General features: G+C 40.2%; 1 protein-coding gene across 1 annotated transcript in view; it reads left to right on the forward strand.

Moving 5' to 3' along the window:
- The window catches only part of FNDC3B (fibronectin type III domain containing 3B), a 195,641-nt gene that overhangs the window by 114,372 nt on the left and 60,409 nt on the right, over nucleotides 1-20,860 (forward strand). The window contains exons 7-9 of the mRNA XM_065844490.2: nucleotides 11,061-11,119; nucleotides 17,467-17,624; nucleotides 19,843-19,902. Of these exons, the coding sequence (XP_065700562.1) occupies nucleotides 11,061-11,119; nucleotides 17,467-17,624; nucleotides 19,843-19,902 (277 nt within the window). The remainder of the gene's footprint in view (nucleotides 1-11,060; nucleotides 11,120-17,466; nucleotides 17,625-19,842; nucleotides 19,903-20,860) is intronic.

Here is a 20,860-nt window from a genome sequence, read left to right on the forward strand (position 1 = left end):
AATAATTTAATGAGCAATCCTTATTTGTATACCCAGATGTTCTGAATAATGTCTGTCTGTATATTCATCTGGATTTGCAAAGGCAGTGAAATTAAATTTCATGTCCTGACGAAGTTAATGGGATCTATTTACCCAACTCTCTTAGGCTGTGCTGCAAAACCCACCAGTTAGTTTTCCTTTTCTGAGGAAGGGTGGAATTTGATTTCAAAAGTTTTTGTGACCCATCATTTATTTTATGGGGGAAGCTCTATTTTTAGAAATGTAGGTGATGCTTTGAGTATTGCAACAGAAGGGATAGACAGTTCTAAAATGAAGGAACTACTTCAGTTTTATCTGGGGTTTATTATAAAAATATATTGTCTTGAAGCTTGAGATCGGTGTTTTGTTTGTTTGTTTTTTTCTGTAAGGAGCTGTGCTTAGAAGCAGCTGGTTTGATTTACCGTGATTCATGTGACTTTTGCCTGAATTTCATCTCAGCAATGAAATCCAGATCAAGTTGAGATTCCTGTAGCTTTGTTGATGCCTTCCCAACAAGCTGTAATCAGGTGCATATTTCTGTGAAATATTTTAAATATTTGGAAAGATTGTTAGTGGCAAATCTGGTTGTGCAAATATCCAGGATTATATATTGCCCTTGTCCCATACAGGACTGCTAAATGCACAGACAGTTCTTCCAGCTCACTAGTAGTTAATCAGGTTTTTGTAGACACTCTTGAGTTCACTCTTCACGTCACAGGCATGGGGGCCACCAGTGACATCCCATCAGCTTTTTCTTATGTTTGTGTTGTAGGAAGTTAGTGCTTGATCTTTATTAAATACTCTGTTTAATATAATTCTAGCTTGTACTGTTGTAGTTCATCATTCAGAATTGACTGCAAAACAATTTAGGCTGGGATTGGTTGAGTAGATTGAATGTCATCAGTCATGAGGAAGATAATTTCATTCTGTTCTTCTGTCAGTCTATAGGTGTTTGGGTTGATTTAGCGAGGGGAGTGGAAGCTCTTTCTGTCTTCCCCATGTCAAAGCTGTAGCACCTGGTCTGAGTGGAAAGGAAAAAACATTCTTCCTTTTCCTGGATTACTGCAATCTCCCCCACCACTCATTGCAATCTGATTATCTCATAGTTTTCATCTGGAAAAATAAGTCAATAATTTACATTGGTAACAGAAAAGCTAGGCTGGAGTTCATTCAAAAAATATTGTGACTCTGCAGCCATTGACTAGGTTGTTAGTGAAAAATCCCAGTGAAGAATCTTTGTATTCCAAGCATTATAATTTGGAGTGACGTTTTTCTTAGAAGCGGACTTTTCCTGTAGAGTCTAGCCTCTTTCACAAACATGCAGATCGTATAGGTAGTGCCTAGAAATAGAATTTCTGCTTCAATGTAAATGTACAGACAAAATCAGGAACAGTGAAAAGTTGACACATTTTCTGTGCTCACCCTCTTTTAGAGGAAGTTTTCCCTGCTTACCACCTTGTAAAGGATGAACAGCTCGCTCTGACTTTTCTTGAGAGTGAAATAGTTATTGCTAAAACGTAGCATCCCAGAGCATTTTTCATTACCCTTGGTCAGATCTGGAGAAGACATTTCTTGTTTGATTCAAGCGAGGCTGAGGGCAAAACCAGGTATTTTCTTAAAGTTGCTTATACTATAATGGGCAGCCTTATGCCTTTGCATTGGGAAGTGCTCTGCTGCCTGCATATTGTCGTAGCAAACTCTGTGGCTTTACAAGGTTCCTTGCCAAGGAGGTTGTTAATTTTGGCTGAGGAGCACCCTTTAATCCCAACCATGTTTGGAGCTCCTATTGCAGTCTGTTTCGGCTGTGCTGTTTGATTGTTTTCCTGTGCAAATATGCAGTTTTGCAGGTTATTTTGCTAGTTTTATGTTTGATCAGGAAAAATGCTATTATTGTGTTTAATGGGCAGATTATCAAAGGCTTTTACTGGCAATTTTTTTGTATGGTAGTATTTTTGAAGGTCAAGAAAATGTAAGTTTTATTGTGTGTTCAATACTGGTGCCATTGTCTCCCTGTGCATTGGAGATAGTATTTCAGACCAAAATAAATATTTCCTGATTGGTGTGGGGCAGCAGTCACAGGATTTAAAACCCTAGACTGGTGACACTGGAGACTTGACAAAGTTTGTGTTTGGTGGGGAATGTGCTTTCCACCTCTGCTGCTGGAGGACCTGCTGAGGTAATGCTTGTTCAAAACAAACACACACAAGTCATTTCACTTACATTATAACAGTTTTCTCAGTGGTCATTAGGCACCTTCCTGCTCCTTAAGCAAGGAACAGAAGGGGACAATGATTGAAAGAATTCCTTAATTGGAAAGATTTGATGGTGTGTCTTTAACTATTCACTTTGGTCTCATAACATTGCATTGGTGAACTGCAGTGGGCTTACAGGTTAGTGGTATCTAATGCTCATCTAGAAGGGACAAGACTAGAGAAGGAAAACTTATTTTCAAAGCCTGTCTGTAATATCTGACTAGTGGCATTGAGTGGCTCTTTCTGGTGCAAATTCGGTGTGGAGCCCATGGAGCAGTGCTGTGTGTCCCTCCTGGGCCAAAGGCTGAACATCCTCTGTCTCTGGGGTGACACGGGTTGCACTTCACATCAGGCTTGAGAGACTCAAAGTTTTTAGCCGCAATATTTAAATATTTTTAATAGATGTCACACATCTGAGCATGAAGAGGCATTACCATGTAGCGTATCTCCACCCGTCTCTCACACGGGGATGCTCACCTGCCTGCTCCAACAGGAGTTTTGCCAACTTAGAAGAGCGCTTTGAAATCGTGCTAATGAAAATCAACAGAATTTTAAATAGTTATTCTGGATTAGCTACTCCTGTATGTATTAGCTGTGCCTTTTTTAGAAGTAGACTTGACACAGAGACGGAGCGGTGGCCACTGCCTGTGGCAGCCTGCTGGTCAGTCAGCCCTCATTTATCTGCGAAGCTTTTTGCTGTCTCCTTGTTCCCACGTAGCGTGCTGGCTGCTGTTTAATAGCAAAAGGGAAGCACCTGAAAATTTAAAAAAAAAAAAAAAAAGACACAGGAAATAAGCTAAAGCAAGTTAAAAGTATGAGTAAGAGCACTTCGAGAAGAGGTCCAGTGTGTAAGCAGTTTGTTGTTCCAGCAGACTCATCTTGGGCCTTCTCTGTTTCTGTGGGTTATGTCATTGTTTAATTTGGTGTTCCTTCAAAACCAGCCAGCTGCAGCCATATGCAGTGTGTTGCCTCTGTTATCTTTTTTGTGAGATGTACAAAGCGCTTTCTTAAGATGTAAAATATATGTGATAGAGATGGGGGGTTGCTGTATTTTACTAAGAAAGCCCTTTTCTGCCTTCTAATGGACCAACTGCGTGTTCACAGTAGGAATTCGCTCAGATCTTTAGCCAATAAAGTAGAAGTTGTTATTGCTGTCTTCCAGCAGTAGCAGCAAAGGAGCAGAGAAAAACAAACCCGATATGTCACTTAAACTCCATTTGTCCCTTGCATCCAGCATTTTCTTTCCCTGTAGGTTACTACTGATCTTATTTTCCTTGCTCCATCCCAGCAAAAAATATACATCAAAATAATAATAGAGGACAGGGAGGATTGAATGTAGTTACATATATGTTTTTAAAACATGTTTTAGCAGAAGGGACTTCTATTACATACATCTGAGTGCTTCTGCAACTGCTTGATGTGAAAACATTGAGTGCTTATCTGTGTGAAAGAAGGACAGCTTGAAGAACAGAGGCAAACCATATGATGTGAATTTGCATTCCAGGTATTTTGGAGTATCCTACCCCATTGGCAGTAGAATACTGAGGGAAGCAAGGTAAAACTAGCAGGTTAATAGATATTGACTATGGCCAGGAAGTCTCTGCAACACATGATTGAATTTGTGCCTAAATTAGAGTGGTGTTGAGGCAAACACTTCAGTTATCCTTTGCTTTATGTCCCGGTGAGTCAGGATGGGCTGAAATTTACTTTTTTTCTTATCTGAGATCTGAAAATGTAAGTTTCTGGTGTTTATACAGGTTTTTTGTTTTCTTTGCCTTCTGTTTTTCAGAGAGAGTGTTTATTTGTTTGTTTTGGTTTGGTTTTTTGTTTTCTCCTACCTACATGTGATTTGGTTTTTAAGGTCAGATACTGCAAGGTAAGCTCATGGACATCACATAAGGCGTTTTAGCAGAAGGCCTAATAATGCAACAGTGGGAAGGTGGAAAACGTGAGATGCTCTTGCACAGCAATTTTTAGAGAATGAAAACACGTTTCAATGATTGGATTTTTTTTTCGAAGTTGGGTAATGTCAGTCTCTCTACCTTGGACATGGGAGCTGCAGTCACATTTTATCGCTAGTGTTTTCATTAGCTTTCAAGTAATTAGCAGAAATTTGAAATATGTAATATTTAGAAATCTCATCCTGGTATTTATAGGCTTAATTAATAATCTTCCTTGGTGTATTATATTTCGGCGTGTTGTGATTGGCTGTTTTGAATAGAAATATTTCTTTCACAAGTTTTTTATTTTAAAAGGGCTCCCTATTTTGCCCCTTGTGAAAGTGGTGCTGAGAGGAGTTGTATAAAGCGCCATGTGTTCAGTATGACACTGGATTTGTTCTTCTCAGTATTACAGGGGTGACCTTATTAATGTTTATAAATATATAAAGGGTGAGTGCCACGAGGATGGAGTCAGGCTCTTCTCAGTGGCAAACAATGATAGGACAAGGGGCAATGGGATCAAGCTGGAACGCAAGAGGTTCCACTTAAATTTGAGAAAGAACTTCTTCTCAGTGAGGGTAACAGAGCACTGGAACAGGCTGCCCAGGGAGGTTGTGGAGTCTCCTTCCCTGGAGACATTCAAAGCCCGCCTGGACACATTCCTGTGTGACCTCACCTAGGCGTTCCTGCTCCAGCAGGGGGATTGGACTGGATGATCTTTTGAGGTCCCTTCCAATCCCAAACATACTGTGATACTGTGATACAGAAGTTGGCCAGCACGTTGCCCATCCATGACCCTGCCCTGCATTGGGCTACCTCCCTGACATACTGGAAAAATGCATCAAACTGGATTAGACAGCAATCTGTCCTAGGTCTGATTTTATTCAATATTTTCATTAAGGACTTGAAGAATGGAATAAGGATTGATGCTTATTAAATTATAGTCCATATCAGGCTCTGACAGGGTTGAGAGTGCTTGATGGGTCAAGGGGGAGAGAAGGGGGAGAAAACAGGAGGAAAGCTCAAATGGCCTTGACAGAAAAAGTTTGATCAAGACAAGAGTAAAAGTACTGCATTTCAGCCATTCCTTCTCAATCCTACTTTTTTTTTTAAAAAAAACACTATTATATGGTAGTTCTGCACAGTAGTTCTGGGAGGTATAGCAGACTACAAAAGCCAAGGTTCAAGTTACTCTATAGACAAAGAGAAGTAACCTTTAAGTGAGCTCTGTAAAGGGATATGTCGCTCCTCAGTTGGTGCTGCTAGGGCCAGGGCTGCTACCGCATCTTCAGAAGAATGGAGACCAGCTTCAGAAACATTCCAGAAGGCAGCAGTAAGTGGGATCTGTGATCTGGTAAATACAGGTAAGGAAGAAATGAGCTTGCTTTGTTTAAGGAGAAAAAGAAATGTGAAAGGTTGCAATGATGACAGTGGTGATGGACTCGCCTGGTGTGCAGGAAAGAAGTAATAAGCTGAAGGTGCAGCAGGTGTAGCTGAGAAAAGGGGTTTCCCAGTGATGAGGAGGGTTAGGTACTGTGGTAGATTGCCTAGCCGAGGAAGTTTTGAGATTGCCACCACCACGGAGCAAGAGGTTATTAATTTAATTTTTATTTATTTTTTTAAAAATGGGCTAGGCAGATGTCTCCGAGGAATGGTTCAGGTGATTGCATTGCAGTGTAGGAGGATGGACTCGATGACCGTTTTGCCTCCCCTCCCATCCCGGTTTCTGTGACTCAGCTGCTGTGTGGCATCTGCAGTTTTAGTTCTGTTTGTGTACAAGGAGTTTTTTAATGTATGTATCTACAATTCTCTGAAATGAAAAAGTCTCTGTGAGTTCTTTGTGTACGGAACTTTGACGCTGGCAGGCAGTTCACAAAGGAGCTGGGCTGTGCTTTGAAGAGTTCATTTTCTTGCAGCTTGTAGGTTGTGCCGTACGTGACTGATAAAAGATCTTTCCTAGCATTAAAGCCGGTCACAGCCCCAGTAAATCTGGAACAAATTCTGAGAAAGCATGTCATGTTATGACTGGCATATCTGTGAGCATGGAGCTCTGCTTGAGAATTAGACCAAAAGTTTGCAAAGTGCTAGTGCTGATGTCATTCCCTTGGAATGGAAAGGCGGTTGAAACAGTAAATACTTTCTGTGGCCAGAAGCTAAGTCTTGAGCTGGACTTTTTCCTCTCTGCGAAGGAAAGAATGCAGAACAAACCTAAAATGTGTATTTGCAATGGGAAAATCTTAATTAGTTTAGAGCTTTTAGCTATTTCAGACCATTTACATACACAGCTGCTGTTCATGCAAACATGAAAACTACTCATGGAAACTTCAAACTTACCTTGAAATGACAAGTATTTTTTCCTGTTTTTTAAAGCTGTGCTTGGTGTTCAAAAGTGTGATTGGAAAGGTCTGAAAATTATATTTGTACTCTACGTGCAGAAAGGAGCATAGACACAGGCTAACAGAAGCATGTAATAAAAGGCTTTAGTTCAGCAAGGCTTAACATTGAAACCTTTTTAGCACCAAACAGCTGCTGGGAAAGTGTTTAATTTTTAGGGGCATTTACTCTTGGTTGTATCTGTAGGGTTTTGGTTATGACCTGAAACTCTGAAAAAGGAGAGATGACCAAAATACAAACAGAGACGTGGTCCAGCTCTTAACAATTGGCTTGTCTGCTGCAAAAGGTTGGCCTGAAACATTGGATCCAAATAACCTACAGCCTGGGAATGAGAACCTAATGCTGTAGCTTTGGGGCAGCTATAATGTCTCTTAGACACTGAGATCTACAGGATAACAGGATTTTTATACTGTCCCTCCAAGGACCCCACTGAGTATTCACAAGGAAATCATCCCCACCCCCAGCTTCCTCCTAGGAGGAAGAGTTTTGCCCTGGCAGATGTGGGGAACAGATGTTGAGAGGAAAAGTTATAACAGGACAATGACCTGAAGTGTTAGTTGGGTTTTTCCTTGGTGTGATGGAACTTCTGTTCCCAATGGCAGAGGAGGAAAGCAGCACGTGTCTGCTCCTTTCTCTGCAAGCCCCAGTGTTAATGTCGGAGGTGACATAAAGGCATTTGTGTTCTTGTCTCAGATACTCAGTGCTCAATTGGCTGAGGAAGAGACAGGAAGGGACAAAGATTTAAAAGCAAATCAGCTGTCTGTTGTTCAAGGACAATTAGTGCTAAGGCAGTGAATCACACTCAGCCACCCACCGCCTTTCCCGAGCAACTGTAGGCGATTTTTCTGAATTTTAGTCTCCTGTTTTACATCAAGGCTTCTCCTGTTCTTCCCCACTTTTCCACCACTGCATCTGTGATGTCTGGGAGACACTCATCATTCTCATCCCTAAATGTTCCAGTGAGCTAATCTAGTAGAAAATTCCTCAGTGGCTGATGAGTAACTATAATAGTAAGCTAGGAAAAAAAGGCTTTTTACCAAATCTGTATTGTCAGCATAACACATATAAGATACTTGTGTTTCTTTTCCTCTCTATAATTCTCTATTTCAGAAAGATTTCTACTCTTTGTTGGCTTGGGAGAAAGATGGTGAGCTTGTTGCTTAATGTGTTATGAGAGAGGTTGGCAGATAAAAACCAACTTCCTACTGAGGGAGTGATTCACAACAGCTCTCGTTCTCTTTTACTTCATCTAGCTCAGGGGACTGTGAATAATTATGTTTATTATTGAAAAGAGATCAACCATCCATAGAAGCCTGAGAACTTTTATGGCTTTTGAATGGGAATTTAAGCATTTGAAATATTATAAGAAGGTGAAAATTCTGGAAGCTACTTTCTTTTTCTGGAAAAGGTTGGCTTCAGTCTTATTAACAAGTTTTTCCCTGGGGCAGTTTTGTGTTGCCTTTTTTTTTTGTTTTCATATATTTCAGACAGGTAGGACTCAATGACCTCTCCTGAGGTCCGCTTCCAACCTCACCTGTTCTCTGATGATATTTATTGCTTTCTACCTTTCATTTTGCATTCACTCTGTTTTCACAGGGCATTACCTACTATTCACAGTGGGGTTTTTTTTGTTTTTAATTCAGTGCAGGGTTCTAAGGCACACACTGCCCTTTCCACACGGTACACTGATTCCAAAGCTTGTACTGGAAGGATGCTTCTTGCTGTAGACATTTCTTTCTTTGCTGTTGTTCTTATAAAACGATCCATGGCATTGGCAAATCAGCAGCACAGGGTCTCTCGGGGATACCTCAGCTCTGCACACGGGAAGGGGTTGGTGCGTGTGTGCAGGTGATCGCCAGCCCCTGCCCAGTCCCATGTGCGAACATTTGGGAGGTTCAGCATAGGAGATACCTCACAGGGTTGGTCAGCACATGCGCAACATCCAATACAGCCTTTTCTTTAGAAAATGTGATGTAGCTTCCATCCATATATGTGTTATTCATCAACTTTAAATTCAGTTCTTAATTTTTCTGCACTCACATTGTCACCTTTGATCTGTGTGTGTCCCATCCTGTCTCTCCCGCTCCCCTAAATCTTTGAAGAAGACTTTTCTTCCACCTCCAGCTTATCCGTATAAACACTTCATCACATAAATGTCCATGTTATCAAAATAAATATCCACATGTCCTTAATAACTCAAAGCTACAGAGTGTCTGGTTCTCAGAGCCTTCTCCTTGTTAACAAGCTACATATATGAGGAGCTAATATAAAAAAATTTCAGTATTAGGACTCTTCATTGGGAAGTCTATTGTACTTTTTTCCCCCCAGTTATTTATTTGCTGGGTATACCCATCTCCCTGAGGTCTTAAAGTCAGTTCCTGCACTTGGAGCAATTTGAACCTCCAGCCCTGACCTGCAAGGGTCAGAGGAATTAGTTACTGTGCAAAGCGATCGTTTTTCATGGGAGAGGGAAGTGAGATTTCTTTGGGTTCTTCAGGGTTTATTTTCCTCTTCTGTTCAGTGTGACACAGATAGCATCCTTGCTAGAAAGCAGAGAGAGGAAAGAAAATTCAGTCCACATGTTTGGAATTTAAGGTTGAGAATGATTCACAGTTAGCTTCTGGGGGTTGTAATTAGGGGTGACATAATAACCATAAACTTTGAATAAAATAGTAGCGGCATTTTTGTTACATTCTGTAGCTGCAGAAGCTGCTTCTGATTAGCATCCCTTCGAGATAAGCCTGCAGGACCTCCTCAGTTTCCAGATCTGGATACAGGCTTTTGTGGTACAGTCCTACTTCTGTACTGATGCTGAAGGGAACCCTGAATTCTGAGACACCCCAAACTTTGACATTTTCACTTGGATCAGCATCTCAACCTTTTCTTTGGCTGTTTTACTCCATATGTGTAGTTTTCAAGTCAGTATTATCTTACACTGGCTAAATGCTGACAGTTTCTGTACTTTATAATACACTCTAAGGGTTATCTACTATGGAAAAAAAGCAATCATGCTATCCTCCTCTTCTTTTGAATTATTACAGCTCCTTTTCCAAGTGGCTGAGGCTAAAAGGAATCCAAGAATACATGGAGCAGTTCTGTCATTCTCACTCCACACCAAGGTGCATTCTTGTCGGGAGAGATGGGCATTTACACTGGAGTTCTGCCATCAGCATTCAGCCAATTCTATTTTTTTGGCAGCTGAGCACATGGAATTTTTTAAAAAATGTGCTTTTTTAAAACAGGTCACAGACAAAAATAAAGACACATTCTTGGGCTACGAGAAGTAGGTCAGGCTTTGGGGGAATAATTTTTGAAAGCTGTTGATCTGATCTGACCAGTTTCTCTTTATTAATATTTTTTTGCTACCTATGCCACTTTTATATGCTTTTTATAAAGAAGTCCTGCTCATTTTGCTTCAGGTGTGGTGTATTCTTTTGCTTTGGTTAGCAAACTTTTTACATTGGCATTTAAGAAAAAAGAAAAAAGAAAAAACAGAAGAAGAAACATGTTCCTAGTTTTCCATTAGAAAGTACTGTAGTGGAAAGTGAGGCCTCTCTGTGCTTCGGTCCAAAAGGAATAAAGTTGCTTTGTGTCACCTCATTACTCTTAAACTGATGTTTCACCTCAGGACTCTTTTTGGAGGGGAGGATGGAGAAGGGCAGATTCCGCTGCTCAGATGATCACCTCTGCAGCCCCTTCTGTGCTCAATTAATCCATCTAATGTAGGGGAAGTATTTCGCACCTTGCCCTGTGGTAATGCTGTGTGTAGCCCCTGCACAAGCTGCTGTACTAGGCGCAAGACTCAGGGAGGGAGGATGGATGATGCTCGTCAGGCATCCTAATTAACCTGGCATGACTTTGTTACCTCTGCTTTTAAAAGGTGGTTGAGAAAGGAGCTTTGAGCATTACCTGAGAACAGCATTTAGGGGCAGACAGCTGTTGGGTGGATGCTGGGGCTCGAGCAGGCACCCTGTGCAGTGCAGATGGGGCAAGGATGCTCGTCCTCTCCGGAGCCTGGTGCTGTGGCAGGTAGCCCGGCTCTACAGCCCATGGGGCAAGGATGTGTTTGGTTGACAAACCAGGATTAGGCTCAGCAGTAATTGAGCTGTAGAAACACCTGGACTTCTTCCACAGCCGAGGTTTGGAAATAGGGTGGTTTTGCTCTGTGAAAGCAAATTCCAATTAATAATATTGTTTGTGGACAATACCTCTGCAAATAATCCCACCTTTCTAAATATCTGCAGTTACCGCAAGTTTCAGTCCCTCCTTTTAATAATTTTTTAAATATTAATCCATGTAGGTGCATACCTTAAATGCACAAGAGTGAAACAACTGATGCTCGTGTACAAGTAATGTCTCTGTCCTATTTACAATTCCTTGAAAAATTTTTGACATAGCTGACATTTTTGCTTAAGTTTGGTAATTTATTCCTATTTCCACATTCTCTGTTTTACAGAATTTGATTCGGAAACAAAAAGAGTTCAAGATGTTCTTTCTGGAATGGAGAAACCACAGGTATGTCATCCCAAATTACAACACACACACAAATAGCAAATGTGATAAGTAGATTGTGTCACAACATACTAGTGATTTCACAGGGGAATCACCTCTGAATTTTTTCTGTAATGGAATCGTTTGCCGCTGTATTTATCAAACTCATTTTGCCAGGATGTAAATTTGAAGCATCTTTTATGCTCATGAGTATTTCTGGGATCTTCCCACTACAGGAATCGCCCCAGTCTCCTATTTCCAGAGGACAACTCCAAGTATTCACACTGCAGTGAGGAACCCAGTGCACTGGGGTGATTCACATTGCTCCTTCCCCATTCTCTCCGGGGTTTAATTTTATTTGTCATGGGCAATTTATGTCTGTAATCATTATTAAATTAAGGTAATCCTATTACTCAATGGCAATCGCTATATTCTAAGTTTGTCTGAGCCATAAAAGCATATGAATTGTAATGGAAATTGAATCACCAGGCTCGGTGTGACCACAGTCAGGTAAGATTATGAATAAATCTGGTGGTAAGCCCTTTGAATATGCTGGTTTTCTAGTTTGGTGTGTCAAATGAAAACCAGAAGGGTATCATGGATCTGAATGAATGGTCCAAACGAGCTCTTGAAGAAGCAGTCCTGAGGCAGGTGGAGACAGCTCTGCTTTGGGACCTTTACCTCCTTGGCTCTGTTGGGGCTCAGGCCTTTCTCTGTCCAGCTGGAAGTAAGCAAATTAAAAATAAATAAATAAATTTTTAAGAAGTTGGAAAGCTCGTCCTAAAGACTGGGTTCAATAGTAGCTGATAGAGGCCAATATAAAGAAGTTCTGCAGTGGGAACATGAAGGGGTGGCTGTTCCTTAGATGCAGAAGTGATGGAGCTCAGGGAGAAGCAGCTACAAGCACAGACTGAGTTTTATTTTTAGGATCTGTCCTCTTAGATGTTTCTATTCTGAATAAATACAGAAGGTGTTCTGTCTTAAACTGGTCCATCGGTAAGTACTGGATCCTACTCTCATGGCATCCACAAGAGCAGGTTCAAAGCTGCCCAGAACCTAAACCAGACCTGTCGAGGTGATAAATACCAGGGGGCTACAGCCCGAGTTTCTGTTCACAAGAAGGAAAGTTGCTTTATTTTTCTGTAGAGACAAGTGATGATACTAAGCTGAAGAAGAGTGAAATGTTTCTGGGAGTTCAGAAGGGAAGGAAGTGCAATTATCACAAAATTAGACTAGTTTATTGTACAGAGTGAGTCAGTATTTTTCTGTCAAGGGCTATATGAATGTTGCTCATCTGGTAAAATATCACTGCTAGATACCTTTTACAAAGATCTGGAGAGCTGACATGAAATAACACATATTTCGTACTTACATTTATAGAGTAAGGAGAGGAGCTATTTGAGCAATAGCTCCTGTCCAAAGCTCTGTACAATTAGATTTATGGTAACCAGAGCACTTAAAGCAGAGGGGAGCAAAATACTACCAGTAGACTACCAGTTTTCCTTGAATTATTTAAAAAATAGGAATCTTTTAAAAAATGAAATCTAAAACATGAGAAATGCTAGTTCACTGACATTTAGTGAGAAGATACTGGGGATTATCTATCATTTTGTCTGTAACTTTGACACTTGTAGCTAAACTCATAGGAAACTCCCAAACCATTAATTGTCATGCATGATTATGTGTGTGCATAGTCACTCTTATATCTGATAGAAATACATCATATTATGCATAAATAGTCAGCTGGGGCATATTTCTTGGTGAGCCTTACACATATATGAGTGAAAACTAAAATGGTGTATAGAAAAAGGGTTGTGTCGAAAGAAGTGATGCAATTAAAATGAAAGAGCACAGAGCAGTAAGTCAGTGGCAAGCTGAGGTACACGATGTCTGCAGCAGGTGGCTTTGATGTGTCCAAGGGAACAGCTCCCTCCCCATCTGAAGCCACCCAAAGGGATCAACCCATTGAGCAGCTCCTGCAGGACACTCAAATGTGGTATTGCTCGGAGACGTCTTTGAGGTTTGTCCAGGTAGTTCTGCGTGACAAAGTCTCTCACATTTCCAAATACAAAATATACATGCTTTTAAAATGATGAATTTATAAAAAGTCTGTTTTCAATAGTAGGTGGTGTTACCTGTTTGAGAGACATGGAACCAAACTGTAAATTTAATCATAGTTTTATTCCTTTGACAGCAAACATTATAAAAGACACCTTTTACTTCGTCCTACCCCCATGTTTTTATTTAAACTGAAATGTATTTTTAATTTGCGTTATCGCAGACAAAGCAAGCATTCTCTAGAGCAAATGCCTTGGTGAGGGAAGGGAAACTTGATTCTGGGTTTCTGAAGTGGTGGGGGGCAGCATCGCTGCTGCCGGGTGGCTTGGGGGGACATCACCCACTGTGGGGAAACGCTGCAGGACCGTGCAGTTGAGGCTCAGATAGGAGTTTGACTTTCCACAAGGCAGCCTGCTCCTGCTGACTTGCTCTGCAGCGAAACTCGTATTTAATCATTGGGATTTTTGCCTAAAATTGCAGGATTAGAGCCATAGTTTAAAAGCGAAATCTCGACCTGGTAATAACCGTGAATTCATTTGACCCCCAGGTCTTTCAAACGTTGCCCTCGGGGGAGTAAATGAATGTTGCTTGCAGTGTAGTTCTCACACATACAATAAACCCCCGAACCACACGATGCCTGTGAATGCTAACCCGGAATTTGAAAGATAATGAAAGTTGTACAGAAACATTGTTCATTACCTGAAAGACGGGAAGGACCAATATTCATCAGTCTTGTAACCTTATTAAAGTATTGCAGGAGTTGGGATTCTTTCCCAGGGGCTTTTATAAAATAATTATTTACACCACTGAGTTTTGATAGCAGAGAAAGCAAGCGTTTACTGTGTAAACTGAGAAGTTTTCAGAAACTAATAAACTGTGCTTTTCACCAGATGTACAAAACTCCTCGTGGGAGAATCTTTTGTTAGGTCTCAGCTAACAGGCTGAGCCAGTCCTGTCCAAAGCGAGCACTGCAGTTTTGGGGACAGATGAGACAGGCTGAGGTAACTAGAAAGCAGCACAAAGATTTACTTGCCCAGCCTGTGAAAAAGTGCTCTGGCTGCTTGTATTTTGGTTGGATGAATGACATTAATAAACTGTTTTTTCTTTACTTATAGCTAAGGATTTATGTCTAGAAGTTCAGTGGTGACATTAAACCCACTGTCCTGATATTCCTTGCAGCGTGGAAAGGGCTGGTCCAGATCTGTTCAGCTGCTCATTATCCCTTGAAAGGTGCTCCTTCTCCCCGTTGTAAGCAAGAAAAGTTGGAGTTAAAGCTACTGAGCTGGTTTGTGAGTGCCTGCTTGTTATTCTCGGCCTATCATAACCCCATTTATTTAACTTAGCCTTTTTTGCAGCAAAGCTAGTGCTTCCTGCGCCAGGTAGGAGTTCCTTGGTAAAGCAGTGGCTTTGGCTGTTAAATCAGTTATTGAAAAGATATGCCTTTGGCTGATAAACGTGATACAATATTGAACCTGTTAGTGGGCGAGCAGCAGATAGGTTTATCTCCAGCCATACAAATAAATCCGTTCCCAGTCCTTGTGCTGACGTGCACAGCGCTGTTCCGCTGTCTATACCCAGGGAGCACGTAGATTTGCCTTTTCCGACTTTATCATACAGGCACTGACCCCTCATTTGCTTTACTACGCTTGCTGTGTGTACTTGCTGTGTGTGGCTAAGAATTGTATTTAATGATTTCTGGTGTTGATTTTTAAACCTCCCCCAGCAGTTACTGTGTACCTCACAGCCAGCAGCCACCCTCAGTGCTGCACCAGTAAGAAGTTAATGGTGTAACTGGAGCAGCTTAGCAACTGGGTTTGGACTTTTATCCTCTGTGTGGAAATGTCTGCACACTTCAGAATAATAATCTAACAGTTTCTAGCAGTTAGTTCAGAATGTACTTTCTCTTATTTTAAGGAAACTATGAAAGAGCTAACTTTTCACAGATAAAGTTCATGAAAGCACAGAGTTTTTGCTGTATGCAGAATATATACGTGTGTCCTTGTGAGTAGTCATAGAGAAAAACATTTCAATAGAACATTGGCAGGATATCATGCCTCCAACTCCAAGTCTGTCTGAATTTATGAAAAACAATTATGCAAGCCTATTTCCATAATAAAAGCAAGTGCGTGTTGATGGGCTGAGCTGGCATAGGAGTAATGTATGTTAAAAAAAAGTCTGTTTGGATCTTATTATCCAGTTCTCTGATCGAAATATTATTCAAATGAAAGATTTAGAGCTCTAAATATATTTTTTCGCAATTTCATTCACATACTTGTATATATATATTTCAAAAAATTAACTTATCTGTTGTATTTGAATCATTCAGGATTCTTATAAGCTATCTAATCCACTATCAGTATTCACTGGTACACATTTTTGAAACAAACATTGATATCATGGCATTAGAAAAATGTGACTGGAGCAAGAATTTGCATGTTCTATGGTTGTTTTGTTTTTTTTTTTTTAAAAAAAAGCAGCTTAATGCTGCTTAAAACTTCTTGCCTTACAACTTGTTTTTCATGTTAAGTTGAACAGAGGTTTTATTTTTGGCAAGGCTTAAGTATGCTGCTATAAATTAAAATCTTTAACTTTTGCGAGCATGGTGTTTTAGTCGAGATGAGGAGTTTCGTGGTATCACCTGCTTGTCAGTCTGTTAAGAACAGATTTATGACTTGATCAGAAAGAATCTACTTGATATATGGGTATCACACACAACAGTTGCAATGCTCGTCAGCTGGAGGCAATGTGTTTTCACCTGAGAAGTTAAATTTCTCCATTATCTGAAGATATCCAGAAGCCAGATTTGTAAACAAGCAGCACTAAAAGCTGATTGCTAATATTTTATTACCAAATCATTTATGGGTAAGGTGTTTCCAGTGTCGCAATAGAAGTGTAGGAAATGTGCAACTAAGCACCTGCATCATTCATCTTACACCTTCTAAAATAGCAACATTTTGCTTTGTGTGTTGGAAAAATGTGTTAAAATAACAGAACCAGTGAAACTTGATGTGTAGGAGAAATTAATTAAAAAAATGTAAAACCTTGTGCTTTGATTCCTCCTCATGAAGGCTAGCTAAAACATATTCTTTACATTTTCACTACAATTAAGAAACAGTTGTGTTCATTATGAAAAGTGGAGAGTTTGTTGCAGAGGGCTTGAGACTATGGAGGCTTTGGGGGTTCCTTGGGCTTTTCAGAAGGTGTGCATAAAAATGTGCTGTCTTTCCGAGATAACCAATGAAACCATTGGTGTTTATGTTTTGTTTTTGTTGTGTATGTTTGTTTTTTGTGGGGTTTTTTGTTTTTGTTGTTTTGGGTTTTTTAAGTTGGTTTTGTGATTTTTTTTTTTTTTTTTTTGGTGGTGGTGCTTTTTTGTTTGTTTGTTTGTTTTTGAGATAGTGGTGTGGGGTTTATGTTCTTGCTCCTCGCTGGCTAACAGGCCATTTTCTCTGGGAAGCCGCCCGTGGGTACGTGCAGCTGGTGAACGCTGCCTGCGGTGAGGAAGGCGATGCTGGTTCTGTAAGCTCGGTCAGTCTGGAGTTGTGTGGACCTGATACAGTTGTCCAGTGGGCGTGATAAAAGTTGTTTTGGTGCCGGGGTTTGAGGTATTTTTTTCGTGTTCTATTAAAAGACAATCCTCACCCATCTGCCATTGAAGCTGCTACAGAGCTGCGCCCAGGGGTGGCTGCAGACCACACGTGCACTCTTTCTGCACAGCGTGAGCAATTTGTGATGTAATTTTTAATTGACAGGTTGGACTTCTATTGTGAGTCTCCTTATATTTTTGAGTCAGCGTAACCTTGCAGATTGAATTCATTGTTGGGTTTGGGTTTTTTTGGTTTATTTGCAGTTGAATTATTGCTTTTTCAAATTACAAGAAGGAACAGGACAACTGAAAAAGCCGTCATAGTTTTATTGGATAATCTTCCTAACAAACGCTTTAGAAAAGTAATTGTGTGCAAAACAATCTATAGGATAAAGTCTTTGTTCCACTTCCCTTCTGGTAAAGGTCACGGCAGCAGGTACCTCCAGAATGGTGCGAGGCATCATTTGCTGGATGCCCAGACAATGACAGGTCAGCTCACTGCAGGGTGACATCTCTCTGAATTCCTCATCTGCTAGAAATTAGTTTATGCCATGAATCTGTATTTTTTCTTGTGTTGTTCTTGACCATTTCTAACCCTTTACTTTTCACTTTTAGCTCTGAAATTTCCTTTTTACAGTAGATGGATTGTGAAGACGCAAGGAAAAGGCAAATACTTAAAGGATAGTGTTTTCCTTGGCATTCAGAGTAACTGATGTTTCTTTTATAGGTTACAAATATTCAAGCAAGAACAGTTTTACTTTCCTGGTCACCTCCCACTGGCCTTCTAAATGCAGATAGACACAACAACGGTTTGCCTTACACCTGTGCCTACGAGGTTGCCTTATCAGATAAAGGAAGGGATGGAAAATACAAGATAGTTTACAGGTAACAACATCGTTTTTGCACTTGTGTTGCTCTCAAATTGTGTTTTTTTTTTGTTAGGAATAAATTCTCTGAGCTTTTCAGAGCGTGTGTTGGCGTGTCCATCAGTCGCAGAAAAAAGGCACATTTGAACACCCTGTAATTGCTGCCTTGCTGTCCCATCAGCCCCCCTTGCTGGGGGAACTTCAGGGAGCTGGTTGAGTCCATGTCCCTAATTGCCATCCCCTCCCACCTCCGTGGCATATGGCAGATCCTGCATAAGATGCTATTTCTCCCATTACCAATGAAAAGGTTACTTTTTTGTCTTATGCTAAGTGTCAGAAGCCTTTTTGTGTATACCAGCCAGGATAGCTGCCTTCCTAATGGGCTAAATTTGTGTGGACTTGCAGAATTAAGAACAGTAAAGCTTGCTTTTTTGAGCCAACGAGCAAAAGTTGAGGGCTGTTCTGCTTCGCAGTGTCTTAAATGAGCAGAGGATGGAGCACACTGATCAGCAAGCGATACAGGCTCCTCAGAAAAACCCAAATACTTGGCTCTCAGCAGTGTTCAGTAAAGATTCTGAGGGATTGCTCTCTCTCTCCTTCCAGTGATCCTCTGAGCTCATTCTGTGATCAAGTACATATGGTGTTTGCCTTTCTTTTTCCCCGTTAATGACGTCTAGGATAGAAAAATTTGAGATGTGACCTTGGCTGTTGTGAAATAGTTAATCTTTCCCAAATCTCATTAAATAGAGTCCAGGTGGTAGAACATTTATGGAATTACCGCTTGAAACCAAACTGTCTCCTTTCTTATAATGTCCTGTGAATTAGAGTATTCGTCCTGGTATGTGGAAGGCAGATCTCATGTACTGTCTTGGGTAATATAAAAAGAGCATGTTAACCAGGGAGATGCTGCCTGATTTTGATTTTTTTATCCTGGTATTTACACTAGCTGTTTGTGAGCCAGTGTTAGCATCTCTATAGGTTAATGTGTGCTGCCGAGCTCTTAAAATGGAAAGGAGACTTTCTAGAACTTCTTGTGCTTGCTGATGTGACGGCTGCACATTTTCTCCGTGTTATGAAATGTTGTGCATCTGTTTTAAAGCTGCTAGTAGTAATCTGTCTCCTGCTGCTGGCCAGAGTACAGCCATTAGCCCAATGTGGTACGCTCCGTCACGAGCAGCAGTAATCGTTATTACTATAGGCAAAAGAAAGTCTGCAGTATGTTTAATATATTTTCTTTGCAAGGAGGTGCACTCATTTCAGAGGGGGTGAAAAAAAAATCCACAGCATTGGACTATATAACAAAAACAAGGTTTTATGGTGGATTTCTGACACCCCAGCAGTCTTGTGCTTTCTGGTTGATTTTGTCCTCTTGATTTTGAGATATCTCCCTGTGTTTGTCTAGCTATCTATGAAATATTTCTTTATACTAAACTGAGAAATTTCTTGTTTCCCATATTTTAATAAAATCGTGAATAAGCCAAGCACTGACGTGAGTAGGCTATTACTTATTAAGCACTGACCTGTACCTTAATCTTCACAGAACTGGCAATACATGACTGAGCCTGGTGTTCATTTACCAGCAAACAAACCAGAGGAAAAAGAATAGCCCTAACTATGTTGGCTACATTTGAAATAAATAGATTATATGCTAGCTTTTTCCTAAAATCTCTGAAAGTCTGTGCTTTTACTTTTATTGGTACTGAAAGAGATCTGGGTCCAGCTCTTAGGGCATTTATTAAATGTCTCCTTGCTTTGGTCCACACAATGTGATTGTGGAAGAGATAGCAAATACATGTCATGGTTGTGCAAGAAGCTATAAATTTTCCTCTGAAGTTCAATTTTGAAATAGTGAATGCACAGAATGTATAAAAGCAACGTATCGATTCTACTCCTTCCAGCTCTGGAAGGGTTGAAAAACACATTGAACTTGATGCAAATATCAACAAAATGTAAGGACAGCATTGAAATAAACCTGTATAACCAATTCACTGTATAAACTGGGATAACTACTTTTCTCTTATATATGCACAGCCTCATTAAGTTTTTAAGAAACATGAAATGTGTTGACAGATTGTTGGTGTATTGTTTACTACTTTCCTGTGCTGAGATGTTTTCTTCTTCTCTCACATCATAATATGAGGGAGTCCCTAGTCACTGGAAAATCACTAGTTGTGCTAAATGTGATACTGCTTTTTCAAAACTTACCAATTTGTTGGTTTGGGCCTTTTTTCCTGCAGTGGAGAAGAATTAGAATATAACCTGAAAGACCTTAGGCCAGCAACAGATTATCATGTCAGGTGAGTTAATGTGACTTATATATGAACTCTTCAGTTATATGAGAATAAATGTGAGAGTTTTTCATCTAGCCGTACAGTGTAGCTCAAGAATTTCATGGTCACCTCTGTAGGTGTTTTTTCGGTGGCTTCTAAATATTTTCTGACATATTTTATCTCAGACTTCAAGTAACAAGAGTGCTTTTTGAACAATACATTTTCTCTCATGTTGTTATTCCTACCGTAAGAGGAGAAAGACATTTACATATCTCTATTTCTGTATGTATAATAAGCCTGGAAGTGCTTGTGTATAAAAGTGGGATACCTCAAGCTTCTTAAAAATTTGTCTCAAGCAACTGGTGTTTCTTCAGTTATGGTGACATAGTTGTGCTGGCACTGAAAGTACTCCAGCACAGTTTCTTCATAAATACTCCTTGCTTCATGAAGTAAATCTGTTGATTACAGGTCTATCAGGGCCATAGTAATTTCAGCATTTATTAAAAAAAAAAAAAAATAATTCACAGTGGCCTGTCTTGATACATTGAGAGCGTGTTTCTCTTTGATTCTAAAAAAAGATTTTTACACGTTTATTAACACATTCTTGGTTTTGCTTACGGATGTTTTTTGTCTGTGGTGTTATCTGCTCGCGTTGCATTTTTTTAAAGACTTTGCTTAGGAACCAAGGCTTAAATTCACATCCTGTTCACTTAGGCTCAATATCCTTTTTAAAAAAATCCTTTTGCTCATGTCTATTGTTTCCTTCTGTTTTTCCAGACAAAGGCTAGGATTGGCTTGCTTTTTCATATCAAGGCTGCTACTGTTTGTTAAACTTGAAAGAACAAACACTTTACATCTTAGCTATAAGAATGACCCAACACCAAAATGTGCCTGCCTCGCTTTGGCACTATAACTTCTTTATTTTTAAGGATACGTTCTAGCAGAGCCCTAAAATGAACTTTTCAAGCACAAGACCAGAAGGAAC

This window comes from Patagioenas fasciata, chromosome 9, assembly GCF_037038585.1.
Source record: "Patagioenas fasciata isolate bPatFas1 chromosome 9, bPatFas1.hap1, whole genome shotgun sequence".
NCBI lineage: Eukaryota > Metazoa > Chordata > Aves > Columbiformes > Columbidae > Patagioenas > Patagioenas fasciata.